General features: G+C 48.5%; 1 protein-coding gene across 3 annotated transcripts; it reads left to right on the top strand.

Annotated features, from left to right (window-relative positions):
* Window positions 1-5,566: 5,566 nt before the first annotated feature.
* Haus4 (HAUS augmin like complex subunit 4) lies at window positions 5,567-17,615 on the top strand. 3 transcript variants are annotated; one of them, XM_076544991.1, is made up of 11 exons: window positions 5,885-6,360; window positions 6,661-6,751; window positions 8,093-8,166; window positions 9,912-10,054; window positions 10,143-10,274; window positions 10,887-11,021; window positions 14,186-14,282; window positions 16,126-16,271; window positions 16,373-16,503; window positions 16,948-17,016; window positions 17,161-17,615. In XM_076544991.1, the coding sequence occupies exons 3-11, from the start codon at window positions 8,112-8,114 to the stop codon at window positions 17,336-17,338; spliced, it is 1,086 nt and encodes a 361-aa protein (XP_076401106.1). In that variant the 5' UTR covers window positions 5,885-6,360; window positions 6,661-6,751; window positions 8,093-8,111; the 3' UTR covers window positions 17,339-17,615. The 3 variants fall into 3 exon arrangements, with proteins under 3 accessions (XP_006988549.2, XP_076401106.1, XP_076401104.1); XM_006988487.4 differs by lacking the exon at window positions 6,661-6,751 and having other exon boundaries at window positions 5,567-6,360; XM_076544989.1 differs by lacking the exons at window positions 5,885-6,360; window positions 6,661-6,751; window positions 8,093-8,166 and adding an exon at window positions 8,174-8,387.
* The last annotated feature ends 5,622 nt before the right edge of the window (window positions 17,616-23,237 follow it).

Below are 23,237 nucleotides of genomic sequence, written 5' to 3'. Positions count from 1 at the left end.
TGCTTCATGCCTGGTTTCTCAAAAGCCTTCCTCTCCTGAAAAAGCCCCTTGTTCACAATCTCATAGTCCTCTGGCAGAAATGGTTTCAATTTGTCCTATTTTTGAGTCAGTTTCTTTGCTTTTCTTTGAGGTCCAAAACTTCTATCAGGGCTAGCTGATATTCCAGCTCTCAGTAGTATCTCAGGGTAAAGCAGGCTCACTGCGATCTGTGAAAATCTGTGTAACAAGTTCTGGTAAACAGCCAGCAAGCCCTTGAGGCTATAAGGGGCAGGAGCTTAGAACTCCCTCAGAAGTGCTAAGCTGTTGCCAGAATGGTACATTATAAACATCTGTCTTGAAATTTCCATTTGAAGTCACAGGTTGATTGCATATTTTCTTTTACCTTTCTTGTTTTCTTCTCAAACTGTGCGCTTACAATGGTCATGACATTTTCTAGCTTAATCATGAATCTTTGTCCCTCTGAATATCCTCATTTCCAATGAATGCCTTGGAAACAATTGCCTGACACTCCGTTCCTCAGTCCATAATGTATCAGATGTTGTCTGAGTGGTGCAGCTGATGTTCATAACTTTTTCTGAACAAGTGATTTGTGAGCAGACTGATCCTGAAGGCTTTTGTTGTTGTTATTTGTTGATGTTGTTGATTTTGTTTATTGGGAGCCACTGAGTCTGGTCAGTCTTTGTGGGTGCTGTAGAGCATCCATCTCTCTCACTCTCTGTCTCTCTCTGTTTCTCTCTGTGTCTCTCTGTCTCTGTCTCTGTCTCTCTCTCTTTCTGAGACAGGGTTTCTCTGTATAGACTTGACTGTCCTAGAACTAGCTCTGCAGACCAGGCTGGCCTCGAACTCACAAAGATTGACCTGCCTCTGTCTCCTGAGTGCTGGGATTAAAGGCGTGCATCACCACTGCCCAGTTAATTTTTGTCTTTTTGGGCAGGGTTTCATCACAGTCCAGGTTGGCCTTGAACTCGAGACAGTCTTTGGCTTCATCCTCCTGAGTTCCAAAATGGCAGGTGAGAGCCACCATGCCAACCCACAGCTGTTTTCATGTCCGAGCTTTGCAACTCGTCATTGAAAGCCCATACTTTTAGTGTTGAGCATATTGGACTTAAAAGCTCCCTTTAGTATCGCTAATAGAATACTAAATACGGGCTGGGACCCTTTCTGTAGTGAACCATTTTGTTTCCTGACTAGGATTTACAAGCATCCTGTAAATTTCCACTCTTTTCTGCAATTTTAAACAATGCAACCAATCCAAGGCTGAAAGGTTAAGTAGACTTTTCTCAGGTTCCCCTTTCCGTGTATCTCCAAGTTAAAATGCACAAAGGCTTCCCGAAGCCTGGGTTAGGAGCAATGTCTTGAAAACGTTAACTGAGAATAGATGCTCTGCCTGGTTATTTGTCTTGCATTGCTCCTATAGCCTGGCAGGAATCTAGCTCAGGCTTCTTCTTGCCTTCATCATTAGCGGGCAGTTAAGAACTGAATGGTTGGCCGGGCGTTGGTGGCGCACGCCTTTAATCCCAGCACTCGGGAGGCAGAGGCAGGCGGATCTTTGTGAGTTCGAGGCCAGCCTGGGCTACCAAGTGAGTTCCAGGAAAGGCGCAAAGCTACACAGAGAAACCCTGTCTCGAAAAACCAAAAAAAAAAAAAAAAAAAAAAAAAAAAAGAATCTATAAAAAAAAAAAAAAAAAAAAAAAAAAGAACTGAATGGTTGTGCTTTGTATGTGGCAGAGCAGAAGGTAGGACACACAGCTCAGGGAAGACAGCAGCCTACAAAGGCCCAACATTTCTTGGACCAATAAAGCAAATAGGGGGAGGAGCGCCGAGGGAGTGTTGGAAGTTCATTCTGTCACCCAGTGGGTGCTGCTACATCCTGCAGTACAGGTAGGTGTTGGGGGGAAGGAGGAAGCTCCTCCTTGAGTACAAACCCAGACAAACCAAGGCTTTTGGAGAGTTCTTGTTACCCTCGGCCACAAAGAGGCATCACCGGGCTGTTCTTGTTGGTGCACACATTTGATCTCAGTAGCCAGGGCTGCACAGCAAGATCTGTCAAAATAATTATGGTGATCAGACCTCACAAAGAACACATCTTAATCTTATTCCACTTACATACAGTTCTAGAAAAATCCACCTTGTAGAGCACTCTGGCATCAGCTCACAGAGGTCTGCCTGCTTCTGCCTCCCCAGTGCTGGGATTGAAGGTGTGCACTATGACATCCAGCCTATAGTTTTGTTTTATTTTCTTGGTCTTTTGAGACAGGGTTTCTCTGCGTAGCTCTGGCTGTCCTGGGACTTGTTCTGTAGCCCAGGCTGGCCTCACAGAGAGTGCTGGGATTAACCGTGTTCGCCATCACTGCCTGGCCCACCCTATAGTATTTTTAATTTATGTGCATGTATGTGTCTGTGTGTGTGTGTACACACGTGTGTGGAGGCTCACAGAGGGCAGAAGAGGGTGTTGGATCTTCTGGAATTGGAGTTACAGGTGGTTGTGGGCTGCCCAAAGTGAGTGCTCAGAATGAAACTTAGGTGTTTTGAAAGGGCAGCAAGTGTTCTTAACTACTGAGGCATCTCTCCAGCCTTATTTATTTATTTATTTATTTATTTATTTATTTATTTATTTATTTATTTATTTATTGACAGGGTCTCTTTAGGTAGCCCTGACTGTTCTGAAACTCATTATGTAGATCATACAGGCCTTGAACTCACAGAGATCCATTTGCCTCTACCTCCCCAGTGCTGAGATTAAAGGTATTTACCACTATGCCCTCTATTTTTATTATTTTTTATTTTTAAATTTGACTGTTTACTTGGGTGAATAATCAAATGTGAATGCAGGAGGATCAGGAGTTCAAGGCTAGCCTTGGGCTGTATTGGTAAGTTTAAGGCTAGCCTGAAATACTTGAGGCCTGTCTCAAAAATAAATAAAAACCAATCACACATGTATGTATGTATGTATGTATGTACATGTCTGTCTATGACACTGGAGATTGAGTCCAGGATGTTACACGTTCATAGCAAGCTCTCCATCACTTGGCCACACCCCCAATCCCTTTTTTCTTTGCTTTTAATTCATGATCTCACTGAGTTGCCCAGGCTGTCCTCAAGTTTGGGATCCTCCCGGTTTCCGCCTCCTGACCGCTGGGAATGGTGGTGTGGGCTGCAGTGCTGGACACCGAGGACTTCTGGACGGTGTTCATCAGCTGCTTTGTGATAGTGAACAGTTACAGAAAAACTCTTTAAATATTTGGTGCCGAGCTGGGTCGTGGTGGCTCCAGCCTTTGCCTTTAATCCCAGCACTCGGAAGGCAGAGGCAGGAGGATCTCTGTGAGTTCCAGACCAGCCTGGTCTACAGAGCGAGATCTAGGACAGGCACCAAAGCTTCACAAAGAAACCTTGTTTTAGAAAAAAAAAATTTTTTTTTTTTTGCCAAAATACTAGAATGAGTATTAAAAAAAATATGTGGGGAAAGGAGGTTGACGGGAAGCATGCTATAGAGAGGGGGGGTCTTGCTCAAGGACACCGGGTGGTCCGATTTGCATTCATTTGCTGAAGTTCCATTTTTGCTCGTTTTGTTTAGAGAGACAGGGTCTCTCTGCATAGCCTTCACTGTCCTAGAATTCACTATGTAGACCACGCTGGCCTCGAACTCACTGAGGTTCATGTCTCTCCTTCCCAGTGCTGGGATTAGAGTCTGCGTCACCATTCAGCCTTCGCTGCATTTCTGACAGCGAGGCTGCTGCTCTAACCTCCTGGCCCTCTAGAGTCTAGGGGGTGAACTCTCAAAGAAAGCTCACCCATGAACCCCTCCCCCACACTTTCAGACGACCCAGTGTCCTGGCACCTACAACACAGCCATACCCCGACTCTGCCTCAGTTTGCTGGACTCTTTCATTCATTCTAAATGTTTTCAATTTTCTCTCTCCTTTCAGGTACAGTGAAAATAAGATTTATTTCACAGTCTTTCCTATCTATTTCTGCAGAGAAATGTCTGTCCCCTCTTGAAGTTTCTCTGGTATTTATAATCTAAACTGCCCTTTCGACACCTATTTACTGCCTTGGATTCTTTCCTTCTCATGTGTGTCTTCTCAATAGGCTCTGAGTTTCCTCAGGGTAGGAATTAGGTCACATTTATCTTTGTGTCTCCCAGGGCACTTAATAAAACACCTCACTTTCATAGTCTTTCTTAGCCATTATCTCATTTGATCTTTACATCAATGCTAAGAGATTGGAGTAACTAGAAATATGTTATCCCCCCTTTGACAGGAAGGAGAGCTGTAGCCCAAGGTCTCATGGCTGGAAAGGGACAAAGAGGGAAGAGATAATGGTCTATGGAGGTCTGTTCAATGCAAGGCTTCCCCGACTATCTCCTCCATCCTTCTGGAAGGCAGGCTTCTGTACCTTCACCTCTCAGGGCCTCGTGTGCTTCAGAATCCTTAGCCAAAGCCTTGAAGTTCAGTATTTAAGAACTTGAAGACTTGGGAGATGAAATTTTAGTAGATGCTTGCTATTTTGTCCTGAGCACTGTTTGCGTGTAGGCCTGGCATTTAATGAGGCTGCGCTGCGGAACTGAGGGAGCATAAACAATTTTTAAAAGCCTTGGAAAATGACAGGGCACTCTAGCATTAAACACGAAACATGGCAGCTGATGCTCTGACCAAGGGCATAAAATCTTTCTGCACTGAATCGTTCCTCTGTGTATACTAGTGGACACCTCTACTTCTTCCTTTTTTTTTTTTTAGTGTGTGTGTGTGGGACACACGGGATCTCCTGATGCAACCCTGGCTGGAACTCTCTATGTAGACCAGTGTCTGTCCTCAAACTAAGAGATCCACCTGCCTCTGCCTCCCGAGGGCTGAGGTTAAAGGCCTGCGCCCTAGTTTGTTCTAAAGAGGTGAACAGCTCCATCTCCTAGGACGCTTTGCTCCACCCTGTTTGTTCTCTTATGTAAGAGAAACAGCTCAGCCATTGCTCTTCTAGAAACCGGGGTTTGATTCTCAACACCTACATGGTGGCCACTGTAACCAGTTCCAGGGGATCCGAGAGCACCAAGCATGCAGGTGGTCCACACAGACATTCAGGCAAAACACCCCCCTCCCCATAAATAACAGTAAAACAAACAAAGCTTGGAAAAGAGAGCTAGTAACTTTGAAGCAGTTTATTTCATAAATCTTTCACTCTGATGGGGGTGGGGGTGACAACTTCAACATGGTGCCCAGGCCTGGCCTTGAACTCAAGATCTTCCTGACGCAGCCGCCAGAGTAGGTGGGATGAAGGACGAGTAATACCACCACGTCCAGCTAAACATCTTATTTCTTAAAATAACTCACTCCCTGATTAGGTCCCTTAGTTTTGCAAAACCAGTGTAGGCAGGAGTAGGGCTTGAATGAAGAATGAGAAATAAAGGCGAGGGCAGGGCCGTTAACTTGGCTGAATGGGTAAAGGAGCAGCCTGTGACTTGAGTTCCACCCCCGGAACCTACGTCTGGGAAGAACTGACGACTTCCGCAACGTTTTCTGACCTCCACAGCACACGTAGCACACACAATCAAAAAATAAAATAAGGGGAGGGCAGAGGAAGCTGGGCTAAGAAATTCAATAGCCAGGTGAGATGGCTCAGTGGTTAAGAGCACTGACCTCTCTTGGAGAGAGGGCCTGAGTTCAAGTCCCAGAACCGGCACCTGGCGGCTCACACGCCCCTGCAATATCGGTTCACAGAGCTCTGACTCCCTCTTCTGGCCTGCGTGAGCACTGCACACGTGTGGCGCATGCGCGCGCCCACTTGCATAAATTAAAAAATAAAACCAGCCGTGGTGCGGTAGCCTGAGACCCTCACTGAGTGCTGGAGAGGCAGAGGCAGGCGGATCTCTGGAGTTCCAGAGATCCAGAGTCTATTACGCGAGTCCCAAGACAGGGACAGCCAGGGCTACACTGCGAGACCATATATATATATGAATCTAAAACAACAGCAACAACAACAACAAAAAACACATCCGAGAGGAAGCCGGTAAAGGTGCGATTTGTCCGAGAATCACCTAAGCTTCCGGGCCGGGCCGCTACCTCTGACCATAGCCTTCCGTGCCGTAGCCCCATGAAACCGGTAAATTGCCAACTTCCAGGCGGTTGAGCCGAGTGCGCGCTCCCGGGGCGGGGCCTCCGTTCCCGCCCAGCGCAGCCCCGCCCCGCCCCGCCCCGCGGCCCGGCGGATCTCAGACCGGTTCCGCCTACACTACGGGCGGGATCGTCTAACCCCGGCAGTCCCCGGCCTCGGCGCTCGGCCAGCGGGGTGTGCAGGCTTGCTCTCGACGTCCGCGAGCTCTCGCGGCGAGGCCGCGCTCGCCCTCTGGACTCCTTGGCGGCCCAGACGGTAGGTCGGCGCCGGAGAGCGCGTTCTGCATCTTGATTATCTCGGGCCTTGTAAGGGTCACCTCTTGTGAAAACACCTGGAAAAATCCATCTGCGTCCAGTGCAGCGTGCGGGGACGGCTGGAGGGCTGGAAGCTGGCCACCCCCCGCGCCTGGGACTCCCGCAGCCTGCGCGGGGTGGGGTGCAGCCTGAGGTCGGGTCCTGTGGCCACTGAAGGCCGGCGGCTCCGCCGAGGACCCCCGAGCCGGTTGAAAACCCTCATGGCTGTGTGCCTCACTGGCCCTCAAAACTTTCTTTGCAGGCGTAGCTCAACAATAAACTGAATTGGTAAAACTGAACTTAACTAAATAGCTTTTGTTGACAAGTCGATTGTTATTAATTCAGAATGCAAGGTAAGAATCGTTATCGCGGTTTTGCAGGTGGAAGAGGGTTGGCACCAGAAAGCGTTTCCCTTAGCCTCACACAGAAACATGGGGGGGGGGGGGGCGGTGGCAGAGCCACAAATTAAGGCCTAGCATCGCACTTCCTCAGCTGCATCAGCGTTACAAAACAAACGACTAGTTGCTTTCATGTGATTCATAAAAGGAGCGAATAAACCAGTGTTCTGTGGACCTGAAGCGTTAAGTCCTAAGAAGCTTCAGGGTCAGCCCTGCTTGGGGCGCAGCCACCTCTTGGAGGTCAGAGGGGAGCAAACACCGGGAAAGAATGGGCAGGCGATGTTTATGCTCCTGTTCAGTTTCTCACCGCCCTCTGTTGATGACATTCTTTTCAAGGCACTCCAGGTTCCAGCAAAACACCCATGCTTGTCTCCACCCTGCAGGCTGCAGCGCACTGTGGAGCCCTTTCCTCTGGGTGCACTCGACTAGCGTTGTTCTAGGAAAGGCGGTTGTGTCCCCAGACCAACAGCTCTTCCATGAGAGGACACGATCAGAGAAGCGCCCCACGCCAGGGAGACGCTCCATAGCTGAGCTGTCCCTGGGGAAGAGGCACACTTGGACCCCCCCACTCCCCAGTTTCCTGGGAACATGAGTGCAGCAGCAGTTTGTACTGCTAGGGGGCAGCCTTCCTTTAGACCTCAGTGGACTGGGTGGGCTGGGGGTGAGGCAAGAGATATTTATTTTTTGGACAGCTTGGGAGACATTTTGTTCTGTTCTTTTTTCTTTCTTTCTTTCTTTTTGTTTTGTTTGTTTTTTAAGATTTATTTCTTAAATATGTATACAGCATGTATGCCTGCAGGCCAGAAGAGGGCACTAGACTTCATTATAGATGGTTGTGAGCCACCATGTGGTTGCTGGGAATTGAACTCAGGACCTCTGGAAGAGCAGTCAGTGCTCTTAACCTCTGAGCCATCTCTCCAGCCCCTTGTTTGTTTTTTTGAGACAGGGTTTCTCTGTGTAGCTTTGGAGCCTGTCCTGGAACTCACTCTGTAGCCCAGGCTGGCCTCCAACTCACAGAGATCCGCCTGTCTCTTGAAATATTTTTGAAATATAAGGTATTCTGGCACTTTGGTTGTGGGACCCCTGATGTTTGATATAGCCCTTCTCTAGAAGAAACATCTCTGAGCAGGATGTGGGGGTGCTCTCGGGAGGCAGAGGCAGTCGAAGATCGGAAGTTCAAGGCTTGCCTCCGTGGCACGGAGTTTGAGTCCAGCCTGGGCTTGTGAGACTGCCTGAGGTAGCGTGTGACCCAGAGCGGCCGGGGGTTTGTTCATCTTGCAGTTTCCTTCCAAACAGATACCACCAAGAAAGCCAGATGGCATCCGGAGATTTCTGCTCACCTGGAGAAGGGGTGGAGATCCTGCAGCAAGGTACGGGTAGATGTCTGCGGAGGGCTTCTCCAGGGCTCTTGTCTGGAGCCTTGCCTCCCGGGATGAAAAGGGCTCACCCCCGGTTCTGAGGAAGGCAGAATTCAGGAGGCTCCGGAGGACTTGGTTTGAGAAGCGGGTTGGACCAACTGTTCCTGCGGATTCAGTATCCGCTTGTGCGGTAGATGCCGTGTGCCGCACTGTGTTGGCAACCTGTTGCCAAGGTAAAGGTGGCTGGCCTGTCCCTTAACGGCGTCTTCCCTGCTGGTGTGTTCATGTTTCTCGTGTAGCCCGGGCTGGCCTTGAACTTCCGATTCTCCTGCCTCCACCTCACAGTTCAGAGATTGTACAAGATTTGTTATTCCCTAAAATGACTTTGGATATAATAATCCAAAAAGGAAACATTTCTGTGTTTGGTGGGTAATGGTAAAAGACCTCTTCAGAAAGCCCCTGGGCGAGAGATTTTGGAAAAGAAGGGGCCTTGAGCAGATGGGGTAACTGGAGGACACTGACCCCCTGTGGGTTCTCTCACTCCTGTGATGATTTGTGCCCACATGGGTTGGTTACTCAGCTCTGCTTACAAGGACAGAGTTCTAAGCAGGCAGTTAATTTCTTCCACCTTTTCTCAGCTTTGCTTACGAGACTGGTGAGGTCTCATCCACAGTTGGGATTTGCCAGGTCTGGTTTGCCGCCTCTTCCTCAGGAACTCTAATGATTCTGGCCAGGCTCGGTGTTGCATGCCTGTAATCCCAGCATTTAGGTGGGTGAGGCAGGAGGATCACAAATTCAAAGCCAGCCTGGGGCTACATAGAACACCTTAAAAAAAAAAAGATTCTAGTAACTTTGTGTGGATGAAGCATTTTGGTTACTGGTGATCTGTACTAAAGGGTCTCTCTCTCTCTCTCTCTCTCTCTCTCTCTCTCTCTCTCTCTCTCTCTGAGCCAGGAAGCAAGCCAAGTCTTCAGCAAGCACGTGTTCTACCCTCTACTTCTGCCTTGCCGTTTACCAAGACCTTAACTTTGGCCCGGGGCTGTAGCTGGTGGTAGAACCCTTGCTTAACGTGTGCGAATCCTGGCAGCGTACACCTCACTTTATCAGACGCTTGTTTCCCCTTGGTTAAGGTCCTTATAGATAAAGTAAATACTGGCTGATCTGAGCATCATTTCCGGTTTATTTGTGATTGTGTTTTGAGGCAGGGTCTCACAAGGTCACACAGGCTCCTCTGGAAGTCACTTAGCCCAAGCCGGCCTCCAACTCCTAATTCTCCTTCCCTTGCCTCAGTCTCCCTGATGCTGAGATTCCAAGTGTGTGCCATCCAAATACTTGTTTTATGTTTATTTGTGTGAGCGCTGAAGCGTGGTGATCAGAAGACACGATTCAGGGGTCGGTGATCTCATTCCACCGTGTGGTTTCCGGGGAAGGGACTCGGGTCGTCAGGCTTGGTGACAGTGCCCTTAGTACCAGCTAAGCCATCTAAACAGCGGCTGTTTGTTCCTTACCCTGTGTTCTCAGGCTGATTTCAAACTCCTGGGTTTAAAGGACCCTCCTACCTCAGTCTCCCGAGCAGCAGGGACTACAGATGTATGTCATTGCCCTGGCTTTATTTTCCATTTAAATCAAAGGTATTTAGAGAATTTCCCTACTCAAAGCCAGGGTTGTCTTTTTTTTTTTTTGTTTGTTTCAGAAGTAAATGATGTGATGCCCAATTAAAGCAAGGAGTCCATGTGTTTGCTCTGTCATTTTTTTAGTGTGTGACAAGCAGTTTCCTCCTTGTGCGCTGACTGAAGAGGACCTGATACAGAACCCATATTTCAGCAAGCTGTTGCTCAGCCTCTCACAGCATCTGGATGAAAGTGGCTTAAGCCTCGCCCTGGCGAAAGAGCAGGCTCAGGTAAGGCCCCTGGAAGAAGGGATGGCCGGAGGGAGGGCAGGGCCCGGAGAGGGGAGAGTCTCAGACGGGGGTTTTGTCTTCTTTGGAGGCGTGGAATGAAGTCCGGTTGCATAAGACAGCCTGGCTGAGGTACGAGATCTTACAGCGCGTCATCCAAGAGCTGCTTGTGGACTACTATGTGAAGGCACAGGACACGAATCTGACGTCGGAAGACAAAAAGGTGAGGCCGCAGGAGTGGGGTCGTGTTGGTTACAGCGATGAGAGCCACCAGGGTAGCGGCTGTGGCAGCGTGAGACTGTTACCCAGTGCTTGGGAGGCTGTGGGAAGAACCATAGTGCGGGCGTGTGAGGCCAGCCTGGGCAACACGGTGAGACCCCGGAGGAAGAGAGGAAAGGAGGGAAGGAAGAATGGACACAGGGAGAGAGGGAGGAGGGGAGGGGGTGGAGGGAGAGGGGAGGGGAGGGGGCGGAGGGAGAGGGGAACAGGGTGTAACCCTCACAGGGTGTAACCCTCACTGTGTAGCCCTGGCTGTCCTGGAACTGGCCATGTAGACCAGGCTATCCCCAACCTCACAGCGATCTGCCTACCTCTGCTTCCTGAGTGCTGAGATTAAAGGCCAAGTCAAAAGTTGTTTGTTTTTCGAGACAGGGTTTCTCTGTGTATCCTTGACTGTCCTGGCACTCACTCTGTAGACCAGGCTGGCCTCGAACTCACTTAGATAGGCCTGCCTCCTGAGTGCTGGGATTAAAGGCGTGTGCCACCGCTGCCCAGCTAAGTCAAAAGTTTTATAGTCATCTTTTTTTCTTTTCTTTTTTTGTCTTCTTATTCTCAGTTTCATGAGACCCTTGAACAGCGGCTGCTGGTGACTGAACTCACACAGCTTTCAGGGCCTGGCCAGGAGACGGAGATGCCCCCGCTGCTGGGGCTCGAGAAGGCTGACCTCCTGGGACTCATGCCACCCTCACAGGTGGGAAGCAGACACTGGAGCACGTCTTTGCAGTTCTCGTATCTCAGTTGCCCCTCTGTCTCTTCATCTCTTCCTACAGGGTCTCATGTGTTTAATCAGGTTGGCCTTGAACTTTGGAGCTTCCTGGTTATACCTCCCAAGAGCTGGGCCTGCAGGCATGCACCACCATGCTTGATTTGTGAGGTACTGGGGATCAGACCCAAGGCCTCCTGTGTGCTAGGCCAGCGCTTTACCTTACTTACACACGTCGTGTGGTCAGACTCAAGGAAAACCTTACACACAAGAATGGAATATCTGAAAAACTACACCTAGCACTGCATTTTGTTTTGGTTTGAAACTAGAGCATTTTCTTTTCTTTTTTTTTTTAAAGATTTATTTATTTATTATGTATACAGTATTCTGCCTGCATGTATCCCCGCAGGCCAGAAGAGGGCACCAGATCTCATGACAGATGGTTGTGAGCCACCATGTGGTTGCTGGGAATTGAACTCAGGACCTCTGGAAGAGCAGTGGGTGCTCTTAACCACTGAGCCATCTCTCCAGCCTGAAACTAGAGCATTTTCATGATGCTTGGATGCGCGGGGTGCTCTGTCACTGCCCTCTCGGGTTTAGCAGGTGTTCCTTCACGGCGTCCACATCTGAGTCTGTGACAGACACTTTTAGACGCCCCGTTTGCCCAGCCCTGGCAGTGTTTCTGTCTGTCTCGGGGCTCCAGTTACTCGTTCTGTGCTTGGCAGGGCAGTCCTGTTTGCACCAGGCTGACTCCCGAAGGAGGCAGGCCTCAGGGCCTCCATGGCCACACAGTGTGTGCGTCTTACTGAGATACAGCTTGATGAGGTGCACAAAGTCCCCATTGTCACTTTGCTCTGCCACTCAAGCAGAGACTGCAAGAGTGAAATGCAGTGCTGTTATAAAATCATGTTGAGGCTGTTACACTCTCCTTGCCCACGCTCTCGTTTTCAAATATATGCGAGTGTTTTGCCTACGTCTCTGCGCCACACGTCTGAGGAGGCCAGGAAAGGGTGTTGGATCTCCTCGTGTTGCTTTCTCTACAGCACATAGGCTGACCTGAGCCTGCTGCGGCTGAGGCCAAGGCCCGGCCGAGCCTTCCAGTCCTGTGTCCTCTGCTGCTGCCTCAGTGTCGGTAGCCAAATGTTTTTTTAACTAAGTCTCTATCAGATGCTGGGGTGAAAACCCGCTAGCTCCGTGAGGCAGAGAAAGCAGCAGGATAAGCCGGGCGGTGGTGGCGCACGCCTTTAATCCCAGCACTCGGGAGGCAGAGCCAGGCGGATCTCTGTGAGTTCGAGGCCAGCCTGGGCTACCAAGTGAGCTCCAGGAAAGGCGCAAAGCTACACAGAGAAACCCTGTCTCGAAAAACCAAAAAAAAAGAAAAAAAAAAAAAAGAAAGAAAGAAAAGAAAGCAGCAGGATGACCTTCCTCTGCAGTCATCTCGGGAAAAGGGTTTCTTCTACACCTTCTGAAACAAACAAATTCTTCCAACCGGATGTCCCTCCCTTCTGTTTCCTGTGGGTCTCTGTCCAACTTCCCGACTTCCCCTCACTGTGTATCGCTACTTCCAGCCAACTGGTTGCTTGCTGTGTCTCTTGACGTATGGTTGATTTTATGTACATAGCGAAGTCTTGGGGTTCACTGTGATCAGATACCCCACAGCATCCTGGAACTGGAGTCACAGCTGTTGTGAGCCGGGAAGCAAACCCGGACCCTCTGGGAGAGTACCCAGTGCTCTCCACCACTGAGCCGTCTCACATTCTTGCCCCTTTTAAAAGCATTTTTGGGAGACGAGACTTAACGGTGTAGTTGTGGCTGGATGAACTCTCGATGTAGATCATGCTGGCCTTGAACCCACAGAGATACCCCTGCCTCTGCCTCCTGAGTGAGTGCTGTGAATAAAGGGGTGTTCTGCCTGTCCTGGCCCATCCCCTTGGTTTTTCTGAGACAGGGTATATCACTCAGTAGGCCAGACTGGCTTCAGATTGTTCTCAACTCATGACCAGAAGTTCAGCATCATCCTTGGCCACTTAGTGAGTTAAGGCCTGTTTGGGCTACATGAGACTGCCTTTAAAATAAAAAGACTCAAGTCAGTAGAGGTATTTCAAAAGTAGAGACTGCGGCTGGGAGGCTGCCCAGTGCATGAGCACATACTGCTCTTGCAGAGGACCTGAGTTCACTTCCCAGGACCAACCTGGGGTGGATCATAATTGCTTGTAATTCTAGCTCCAGGGGTTCTGACACCCACTTCTGGACTCTACGGGTACCTACACTCCCATGTACATGTTCCCCCACACAGACATAAACATATAAATAAATCTTTAAGAAGAAATCCTAACACTCGGGAGGCAGATGCAGGTAGATCTCTATGAGTTTGAGTCCAATCTGGTTTATATAGCTAGTTCCAGGCCAGCCAGAGACACACAACACAGTAAGACCCTGTCTCAGAAACAAAACAGAGTGAGTAGAGGCTCATGCCTATAAACGCAGCGCTTGGGGCCTGAAGCAGAGAGTTGTGAGTTCAAAGCCAGCCTGGGCCTGTATAACAAGTGTATCCCAGAAAACAAACAGCAAAGCCAGGTGTGGTGGTCCAAGGCGGTAGTTGCAGCACTTGGGAGGCAGAGGCAGATCTCTGTGAATTTGAGGCCAGCCTAGGCTACATAGTGAGTTCCAGGACAGCCAGGGCTATGTAGAGAGGCCCTGTCTCAAAGAACCAAAAAAATCAACAACAATAAGAAAACAACAATAATAAATAGATAAATAAAACATTGAACATTGTCTCTGAACATTGTCTAGGCACTGGGTGCTTGATAGTTTCATTGTATCAGCTTAAACCACTCCCAGGGATGGGGAGATGCTCAGTGGTGGAGCCCATGCCTAGCATGCCCAGGGTCCTAAGTTCCATACCCACCATGGAAGAACAAACAGAACCATTGGTAGGATTTCACTGTATGGATATAGCATAATTTGCTTGCCTAGTGTTAGGATTTATGTTTTGGAGGCAGGGTTTCATGTAGTCTCTGGCCTTGGTCCCCCAAATACCTCCATCCCATGCTCTCTGAGGCCATTTCTTTGGTTATTTGTGAGGCGGTCCGTGTCCTCAGGTCCATTAGCGAGGTGTTCCTAGTGCCAGTGGTCTGTGTGCTCTCTTTTAGGACTTTGTGTGGATGAGAGCTCGGCTCCAGCTGGAGGTGGAGGAGCAGCTCAAGCGGAAGAGCTTCACTCTGCTGTGCTACCACGACCCCAGTTCAGGTGAGGGTGCCTCTCCTGTCCAGGCCTTTGATAAGGGTTTGAGACAAGTCTGAGACAGGGTTTCTCTGTGTGGCCCTGGCTGTCCTGGAACTCTCTGTAGACCAGGCAGGCCTCGGAACTCACAGAGATCTGCCTGGGAGGCTTAATATTAATTATAAATGCTCGGTTGGTAGCTCAGGCTTATTACTAACTAGCTCTTACACTTAAATTAACCCATAATTCTTATTTATGTTTAGTCACATGGCTTGGTACCTTTTCTTGGTAAGGCATTCTCATCCTGCTCCCTCTGCCTCTGGCAACTCTCTGACTCCGCCCTCCCCATCATTCTCAGTTTGGCTTTCCTGCCTAACGTCCTGCCCAGCTACTGGCCTATCAGCTTTTTATTAACCAATGAGAGTAACACATATTCACAGTGTAGAAAAGGATTGTTCCACAGCAGTTTCCCAAGTGTTGGAATTATTGGCATGACCCACCATGCCCAGTTTTGACTACTCTGACTGAGACTTTAGAATCAGAAATGTTTGTTTCCTAGGTAGTAGGATTAAAACAAATACTTTCATAAGGACTCCTTTTAGATGTGAAGGTGCTGAGCTGGGCGGCGTCTTCTCGCTTCAGGAAAAGGTGAATTGCTTTTTCAGAAGGATCAGAATGGCAGTGAGCAAAGTTCAGTGTATCTGTGTCTTCCTTGTCTTTATTTTGTGGAGTACAGGCTGTAGAGATGTTCAGGGGCTAAGAGTCCCCTGCTCTTGCAGAGGACCTGAGTTCGATTCCCAGCACCCATGTCAGGAGGCTCACAAGTACTTGGAACTCCAGCTCTAAGAAATCTGATGCCCTCTTCTGGACTCACACGTGCACAAAGCCATATACACACGTGTACGCATTTAAAAATACAGAACACATAAATAAAGGAATTCAAGGCTTGGGCAGGAGAAATGACTCATCAGTTAAGAGCAGTTGGCTGTTCTGTAGAGGACATTCCCAGCAGCCACAGTAGGCAGTTCACAACTGCCTGTAACTCCAGTTTCAGGAGCATTGTGATACCTCTGGCCTGTGTAGGAACCGGTACTCACATGCACCCCACCCCCCATTACATAATTAAAAAGAAACCCAAATAAGCTGGGTATGATGGCCCATGCCTTTAATCCCAGCACTCTGGGACACAAGCAGATGGATCTCTTAGTTCCAGGCCAGCCGGTCTTCATAGTAAGTTCGAAGGCAGCCAGGGCTATGTGGTGAGACCCTTTCTCAACAAACAAACAAAAACACGGGACTACCTAGCTCCCCAGGGGCTGTAGCAGGCTCATTACTTTGAATTCTGGATAGCCTGGGCTACAGCGTGGGAGAGCCTAACTATAAGATGCAGACACTGTTAGAAAAGCATGAAAGAGGAGCTGGAGAGATGGCTCAGTGGTTAAGAGCACTGAGTGCTCTTCCAGAGGTCCTGAGTTCAATTCCCAGCAACCACATGGTGGCTCACAGCCATCTATTGTGGGGTCTGATGCCCTCTTCTGGCATAAAGTCATACAATGCAGATAAAGCATTCATATACATAAAACAAATAAATTTAAAAAAAGAAGAGGAAAAGCAGGGAAGAAGGAGGACTTAGGATCTAGGACAGGGCATTAGTAAAGTTTTTGTTTTTTCCAAGACAGGGTTTCTCTGTGAAGCCCTGGCTGTCCTGGAACTCTCTCTGTAGACCAGGCTGGCCTCAAACTCACAGAGATCCGCCTGGCTCTGCCTCCTGAGTGCTGGGACTAAAGATGTGCACCACCACCGTCCGGCTGATGAGGACCCTTGTAGGGTGGTATCTACTGGGCTTTCCTGTCCTCCTGTCTCCGCCCAGATACTGATGGAGAAACGCTGAAAGCCGCGAAGGTGTGGAAACTGTCAGAGGTCCTGGTGGGAGAGAAGCAGCAATGCCTGGAGGCCAAGAGCCAGCAGAAGGAGCAGCTGGTGCTGCTGGAGAAGAAGAGGGCTACCTACTCCCAGGTTTGTGGGGAGTGGCCTGCTCTCCTGATTTGACCCAGGAGCCCTTCCGGTAAGCCAAGGCTTCTCATGGCGTGCTTGTCCTTCCCCCCCTCGGGGCTCAGGTGCTTCTCCGCTGCCTCACCTTGCTGCAGAGACTTCTGCAGGAGCATCGGCTGAAGACTCAGTCTGAGCTGGACCGCATCAATGCCCAGTACCTGGAAATCAAGTGCAGTGCCATGATCCTTAAGATGAGGTGAGCCGTGAGCCTGGGTTCTGTCTCCCTGCCACTCTGCCAGGCCGAGTAACAGTGGGTCCCAAGAAGTGTCACCCGGCAGTATAATTAGCCTTTCTTTTTTTTTTTTTTTTTTTTTTGGTTTTTTTCAAGACAGGGTTTCTCTGTGTAGCTTTGCGCCTTTCCTGGGACTCACTTGGTAGCCCAGGCTGGCCTCGAACTCACAGAGATTCGCCTGGCTCTGCCTCCCGAGTGCTGGGATTAAAGGTGTGCATGCCCCACAGTGCATGTCGAGGTCAGAGGAGACTCTGTGGATCCAGTTCTCATCTTCTAACTTTACATGGGTTCCAGAGATTAAACTGAGTTGTCAGCCAGCGTGTTTACCCACCGAACCCTCTTGCTGGCCCCTAGACTCTTGTTTGGTTTGGGATCTTCTCTAGAACATTTCTCTCTTCCCTCTGTCAGGATGGAGGAGCTGAAGATTTTGTCTGACACTTACAGTGCTGAGAAAGTGGAAGTGCATTGTCTCATTAGGTAAGAGCCCCTAAGAACCAGACACAGCTGTTCACGGCCTGTCCCCCGGCTCTTCCGATGTGTTCATGGTGACATGTTCCTGCACTTGTCTATTGTCTGAGGACTTACGTCCTTCTGTTGAACTTTCTCTGCCGGGGCTCTTAGGGACCGTTTGGAGGGAGCCATTCGCCTACAAGAGCAGGACATGGAGAAGTCGAGACTGGCCCTGAAAACCTACGAGGTCCTGGGAGAAGACTTTGAGAGCCTGGTGAAGGAGTACACCCAGCTCAAACAGGCAGTGGAGAACAAGCGTTGGGCTCTCCAGGAGTTTAGCAAGGCCTAACCGCTGAGTTGAGTGTAGGCAGAGCCAGGAGGCATGGAGTCTACATGGCCGCCACCTTCTCCTCCTGCTCAACGGACCACCTCCATTGTAAGGGAATGTGGGGACACTTGCTTAAAACACTGCAGTCATTATGACAGCCTCCTGGTTTCCTTGTTCACAATGACTGGGTCTTTTCTGGACGATGTAGCTGTCAGATTTATATAATTTTATGGATATCTGTTTGCATCAGCCCTGTGTAATATTATTTTCTGAATAAAGTAGTAATATTATGTTTAAAGAGTTTAGTCATTCTCCTTGCAAAGATGGAAAAAGAGCATTGAAGTGTGTGTGGGTAAGAACGGCCCCCATAGGCCAATATATTTGAATGCTTAGTTACCAGGGAGGGAACTCTGATAGGATCAGAAGGATTAGGAAGTGTGGCCTTGGAGGAAGCATGTGTGTGTGCGTGCGTGCCTGTGTGTGTGTGTATGTGTGTGTGTGTGTGTGTGTGTGTGTGTGTGTTGGGGAAAGGGGGTTGGCAGCAGCTTTGGAGTTTGAAAGCCCATGCCAGGTCGAGGTTCTCTGCTTATGGATCAGGACATAGCTCTCAGCTACTGCTCTAGAGTCATGCATGTCGCCATGCTTCCAGCCATGATGTTAGTGGACTTCACCCCCCAGTTAAGAGTTGCTGTGGTTGTGGTGTCTCTTCACAGCAGTAGACCAGTGACCGAGACAGTAAAGGCAGAACAACTCAGTGGATCCAGAGATAGAGCTGAACTGGAATCCTAACAAAGGCAGATGTGCCAGCCTGCCCTTGAGTCCTAGAGGAAGAGAGGAAGTGGATTGGATCTGGACGTGTCTACACTCTCCAGAGGCGTGCTGGGTGCTCAGGAAGACTGGAAACTATTTCGTCACTGTGGTTTGCAGTGGGGCAATGATAATAAAGCAGCCAGCTGCTCTTTTACCCTTACCACAGTGTCTATGCCTGAAACTGCTAGCAGCCCTGCTACTCAGGCCTTAGCCTGGGGACAAATTCCCCCAGGCTACGGCTCTGTTGCTGACGCCAAAGGTAGTTCTACCTAAATCTCTTAGCGTTCGAATACAACTCAAGATTCAAAGGCCAGGGTGAAAACCTGCAGCTCAGAGAGTTAGAGCAACAACTGGCTGACTTTCTTAGCCGGCCTCCCCAGAGGCCCCCATCCTTCCACACCACCCCACCTAAAAAACACACGCTCCACCCCTCCCTGCTACTTCCCGCCAACTAGTTGCTAATTCCCATTTCTCTGAGCCCCCAAGTTCATTTTACTTAACGCAAATGCAACACATCTTTGCCTAGTTAAACAAATGTTCCACAGCAGCCAGGCATCCGGCTCATCCCCGGACACAGCCACGTCCGCTCCTGTGGCATAAGGACTTAATGCCTCTCCAAAAGTAAGAGTGGGAACACTGAGGACACAATTCTATGGTCCGCTTAGCTGAGGCCAGGCAGGGGGCTGCTGGTGTCGGCTTGGGAGCAGGGCAGGAGCAGAAGGCTTCACTGGGAAGCTGTGAAACCGTGGTCCCGAGCAAGCACCTGGAGCCTTCTGCTGAGGTCAAATGAAGGTCAGGTCTGGCCTGGGAAGAACCAAAGTCTTGTACTTTCCATTAAACCTTTTGTAAATGGTGCCGACCACTATCTGTATGCAAATGTTGGTCCACGGAAGCAATTTCTCTCCCAAACTCCTTAGAGAAAGTTTTATCTGTAGAAACATTGAAAAAAATAACAGGATGAATACCAATATATTTTAAATCTACATTTGATATTGATAACATTTTGCTCTTTTTTTCTGGCTCCTTTTCCTTCCCCTTTTGCTTAAAAATTATTCTTAGCCCGGTGGTGGTGGCCCACACCTTTTTAATCCTGGCGCTCAAGAGGCATAGGCAGGTGGATCTCTGTGAGTTTGAGGCCAGCCTGGTCTACAGAGCGAGATCCAGGACAGCCAAGGCTAACAAAGAAACCCTGTCTCAAAAAAAAAAATAAATAAACAACAAAAAGTTATTGTTATGATCTTCCGGATATGGGTGTTTGCCTGCATGTGTGTACGTGTATCATCTGTGGACCTGGTGCAGGCCGAGGCCAGAAGAGACGTCGGATCCCCTAGAACTAAACTTACAGACAGCTATGAACTGCCATGTGGGTGCTGGGAATTGAACCCAGGTCCTCTAGAAGAGCAGGCAGTGTTCTTGACCACTGAGGCATCTCTCCAGCCATGCCCCCTTCCCCACTTCTCTTAAAGATTCAGATATAAATATATACATTTTCCCTGAACCATTTTACAGGAAGTTACAGATTCCAGGAGGCAACTGTTAAAAAAACTAGGGCATTCCTCTCTATAACGAATAAAATTGTTATTCATAAAAGTTAATAATTCCATAATGACTATTATCCAGGTCATCAAATTTCTCAAACTTCTTTTCCTGATCTCAGGTCCAATAAAAATCTAATGTCTTACATTTGCATGTCAGGTTTCATTAATTTCTTTTTTAAAATAGTGTTATGTAGCCAAGGCTGGCCTCAAATTCATGGTTCTCCTGCCTCAGCTCCTAGAGGGTTGTGTGCATGTGTGCTCTTCTCCTATTTCTTCATATATTTAATGTAACGAGGTCGCACTCTGTAGCCCAGGCCAACCTTCAGTTCAGTCCTCATGCCTCTGCTATGTGCTGGAATTACAGGTATGCACTTCCTGGTTAACTTTTTTCCTGGTCTTTTTCTTTTCACCTTCCTCCCCCTCCTCCCCACTGGGGAGTGAACTCCAGTCTTGTGCACACTCAGGAAGCACCCTACCACCAACTGCAACCGGCTTTTTTTGGGGGAGGGTATTCTTTGGTGGAGGGCAGAAGCTTGTTTTCATTTTGCTGGCATGCACAGCATACCTGTGCACCACATCCGTGCCTAGTGCCTGTGGAGGCCAGAGAGGGATCAGATCCCCTGGAACTGGAGTTACAGATGGATGTGAGTAGTCATGTGAGTGCTGGGAACAGAGCCTGGGTCTTCTGGAAGAACAGCAAGTGCTCTTAACTTCTGAGTCATCTCTTTAGACCCTCTTTCTTTTTCTTTTTCTTTTCCCCTCCCTCCTTTCCTTCGTTCCTTCCTTTTGAAATAAGTCTCATTATGTGGTCAGGCTAGCCTTGAACTTGCAGCAATCCTGACTCTGCTTCTTTTGTTTTTGAGACAGCGTCTCACTGTGTAGTCCTAGCTGACCTGGAACTTGCTCTGTAGACCAGGCTGGCCTTGAACTCACAGAGATCTTACTACTTTTACCTCCCTCGTGTAGGATTAAAGTTGTGCACCACCATGCCCGGCTGGATTTCTTTAATGTATGAAAGCATTTTCTTGCGTCTACCATGATGGTAAACACCTCTAATTCCAGCTTTTGGAGTCAGAGGCTGGATCGTTGTGAGTTCCGTGCCAGTTAGAGCTATACACTGAGACCCTGTCTCACAAACAAACAAACAAACAAACAAACAACAGCACAGCACACTTTGTTGGGGCTGGAAAGGTGGGCATCCTTCCAGAGGACTGGAGTTCCTTAACTCTAGCTCCAGGGGACCCAATGCTCTTTTCTGACCTCTTAGGGCATGTGCAGACACTCACACAAGAACACACACATATAAATAAAAAATAAAAGTAAATCTTCAAAGAACAAAACAACCCCCCCCAAACACACTTTCTCTAGGTAGTTAGAAGCATCTGGAAATAAACTTCAAAAACCACACAATAGTTCTTCCTGCTATGTGTGACAGCACGAAGCTTCCTTATTTAATTAGATCTTGGTATTTGAAATAATAAGGATGATAACTTAAAAAACAAATGGGCTTGCCACAGAGATGCTTCAGTGGGTAAGAGTGCTCAACGCTCTCGCAGATACCCAGCATTCACACTGGGAAACTCACAGCTACCTGTAACTCCAGCTGCAGGGGATCTCATGCCCTCTTCTTGCCTCCATCAGCACACAAATACGCATGGCATACACTTACTCAAACACACACAAGCACACGTATACATAAGGCGTAGTGGTGCATGCTTATAATGCCAGTACTAGGGAGATGCAGGCAGGGGGATGTTGAGTTTGAGGCCAACCTGGATTGTTCAAGATCAGCCTGAGCTATGTACCGAGATTACTTAAAAAATATATAGCACTCAGAAGACCAACATTAGCAGACACACAACAGCTTTCAAATGGAAAGCAACACGGAGTGTGGACCAATGTGCCTGCCAGCCAAGCGCGGTGAGTGTGAACATGTGAGGTAGAACCTCGGGAGGAGGGCAGATTTGATCTAGACTTTATTGGGAGAGGGTTTTGGAAAAAGCAACTAAGAAAAGAGGAAGGAGAGGTCAAGAAAGAGGAGTGGTCAGGCTTTCACTTGTGTGACCAAAATTTGAGAAAGACATCCCATAGCTTCACCGGAGGCTTTGGAGTGCTGGTCTTTGAGAAAAGCGTCCACGGCAGTGTGTTTCCCGCCCTGTTCCCAAGGGGCGTGAAGATGAACAGCGAATTATTTCTTCTGTTTCAGAGATCTCACGGAAAATCAAGCATTTGCCTGAGACGGTTTTGTTGAGCTAGTTTTTAATTTTTTTTTCATTGAGTGTGTGTGTGTGTGTGTGCGTGTGGACAATGAGTGTGAGTGTGAATGTGTGTGTGTGTGGGGAGTGTGGGAGTCCGAGGATAACTCATGGGGAGCTGGTTGTTTCCTTCCACCATATGGACCCGAGGCTCTCACTGGCCATCAGGCTTAGTAGTAAAGATCTTGCCTGCCCTGGCAAACTATTTTTCTTTTTAACCTCTACCAGGGAGGTCACTTGGTAGACTCTCCTCATCTAGCATGAGTAAGGCCCTGGGTTCAAGCCCAGCACTGTGTGAACTGTGGTGGACTGTGGAGAGAGCCCAGTAGGGAAAGGACTTGCCTCGAAATGGTGAATACCAGATTTTGGTTCCTGCCAATCCACATAAAGCCAGTGTGGTAGCGCATATCTGTCATCCTGCTGCATAGACATTTGCCTGTCAGGATCAGAAAATCATGGTTGTAGCCAGGTGTGGTCCACAACTTTAATCCCAACACTACTCAGGAGGCAGAGGCAGGCAGAACTTTGTGAGTTCCAGGACAGCCTGGTCTACATAGTCCCAGGACTCTAAGACATAGTGACAGCCTGTTTCTAGAAACAAAACAAAACAAAACAAAAAAACAAAACAAAACAAACAAACAAAAAGAAAGAAAGAAAGAAAGGAGAAAATTCAGGTTATCCTTGGCTACATAACAAGTTCTGCTTAAAAAGAAGAGGCGTGTGATGAAAAGAGGCTCACAGTGTATATGGTAAGAAAGAAGGAGCCACACCTGACAGCAGCGTTCCTTACTGGGAGGCAGAGGCAGGCGGATCTCTGTGAGTTCAAGGCCAGCCTGGTCTACAAAGCGAGTTCCAGGACAGCCAGGACTGTTACACATAGAAACCCTGTCTTTTTTTTTTTTTTTTTTTTTTTTTTAAGATTTGTTTATTTATTATGTCACAGTGTTCTGTTTGCATGTATCCCTGCAGGCCAGAAGAGGGCACCAGATCTCATTACAGACGGTTGTGAGCCATCATATGGGTGCTGGGAATTGAACTCAGGACCTCTGGAAGAACAGTTAGTGCTCTTAACCTCTGAGCCATCTCTCCAGCCGAAAACCCTGTCTTCCAAGAACATTTTTAAAAAAGATTTATTTATTTTATTTTATGGGTATGAGTGTTTTGTTTACAGGTATGCCTGTACGATACGTATGTGCCTGGTACCCATGGAGGTCAAAGGAGGGTGTCCATCCCAAAAAACTGCCTGACATGGTGCTAGGAACTGAACTCTGGGCCTCTGGGAGAGCTAGCTGTCTGTGCTTTTAACCACTGAGTCAT

The sequence above is a fragment of the Peromyscus maniculatus genome, chromosome 9 (genome assembly GCF_049852395.1).
Source record: "Peromyscus maniculatus bairdii isolate BWxNUB_F1_BW_parent chromosome 9, HU_Pman_BW_mat_3.1, whole genome shotgun sequence".
Taxonomy (NCBI): Eukaryota; Metazoa; Chordata; class Mammalia; order Rodentia; family Cricetidae; genus Peromyscus; species Peromyscus maniculatus.
The sequence above is the reverse complement of the archived record's forward strand: the minus strand, read 5'-3'. Positions and strand labels throughout refer to the sequence as shown.

Bases quoted from the DNA above. Each gene is read 5' to 3' on its own strand.
- Haus4 (XM_076544989.1), top strand. From the start codon at position 8,177: ATGTCTGCGGAGGGCTTCTCCAGGGCTCTTGTCTGGAGCCTTGCCTCC. The intron at 10,055-10,142 runs GTAAGGCCCCTG...TCTTCTTTGGAG, and splicing joins TGGCGAAAGAGCAGGCTCAG to GCGTGGAATGAAGTCCGGTT. The intron at 14,283-16,125 runs GTGAGGGTGCCT...GTCTCCGCCCAG, and splicing joins CTACCACGACCCCAGTTCAG to ATACTGATGGAGAAACGCTG.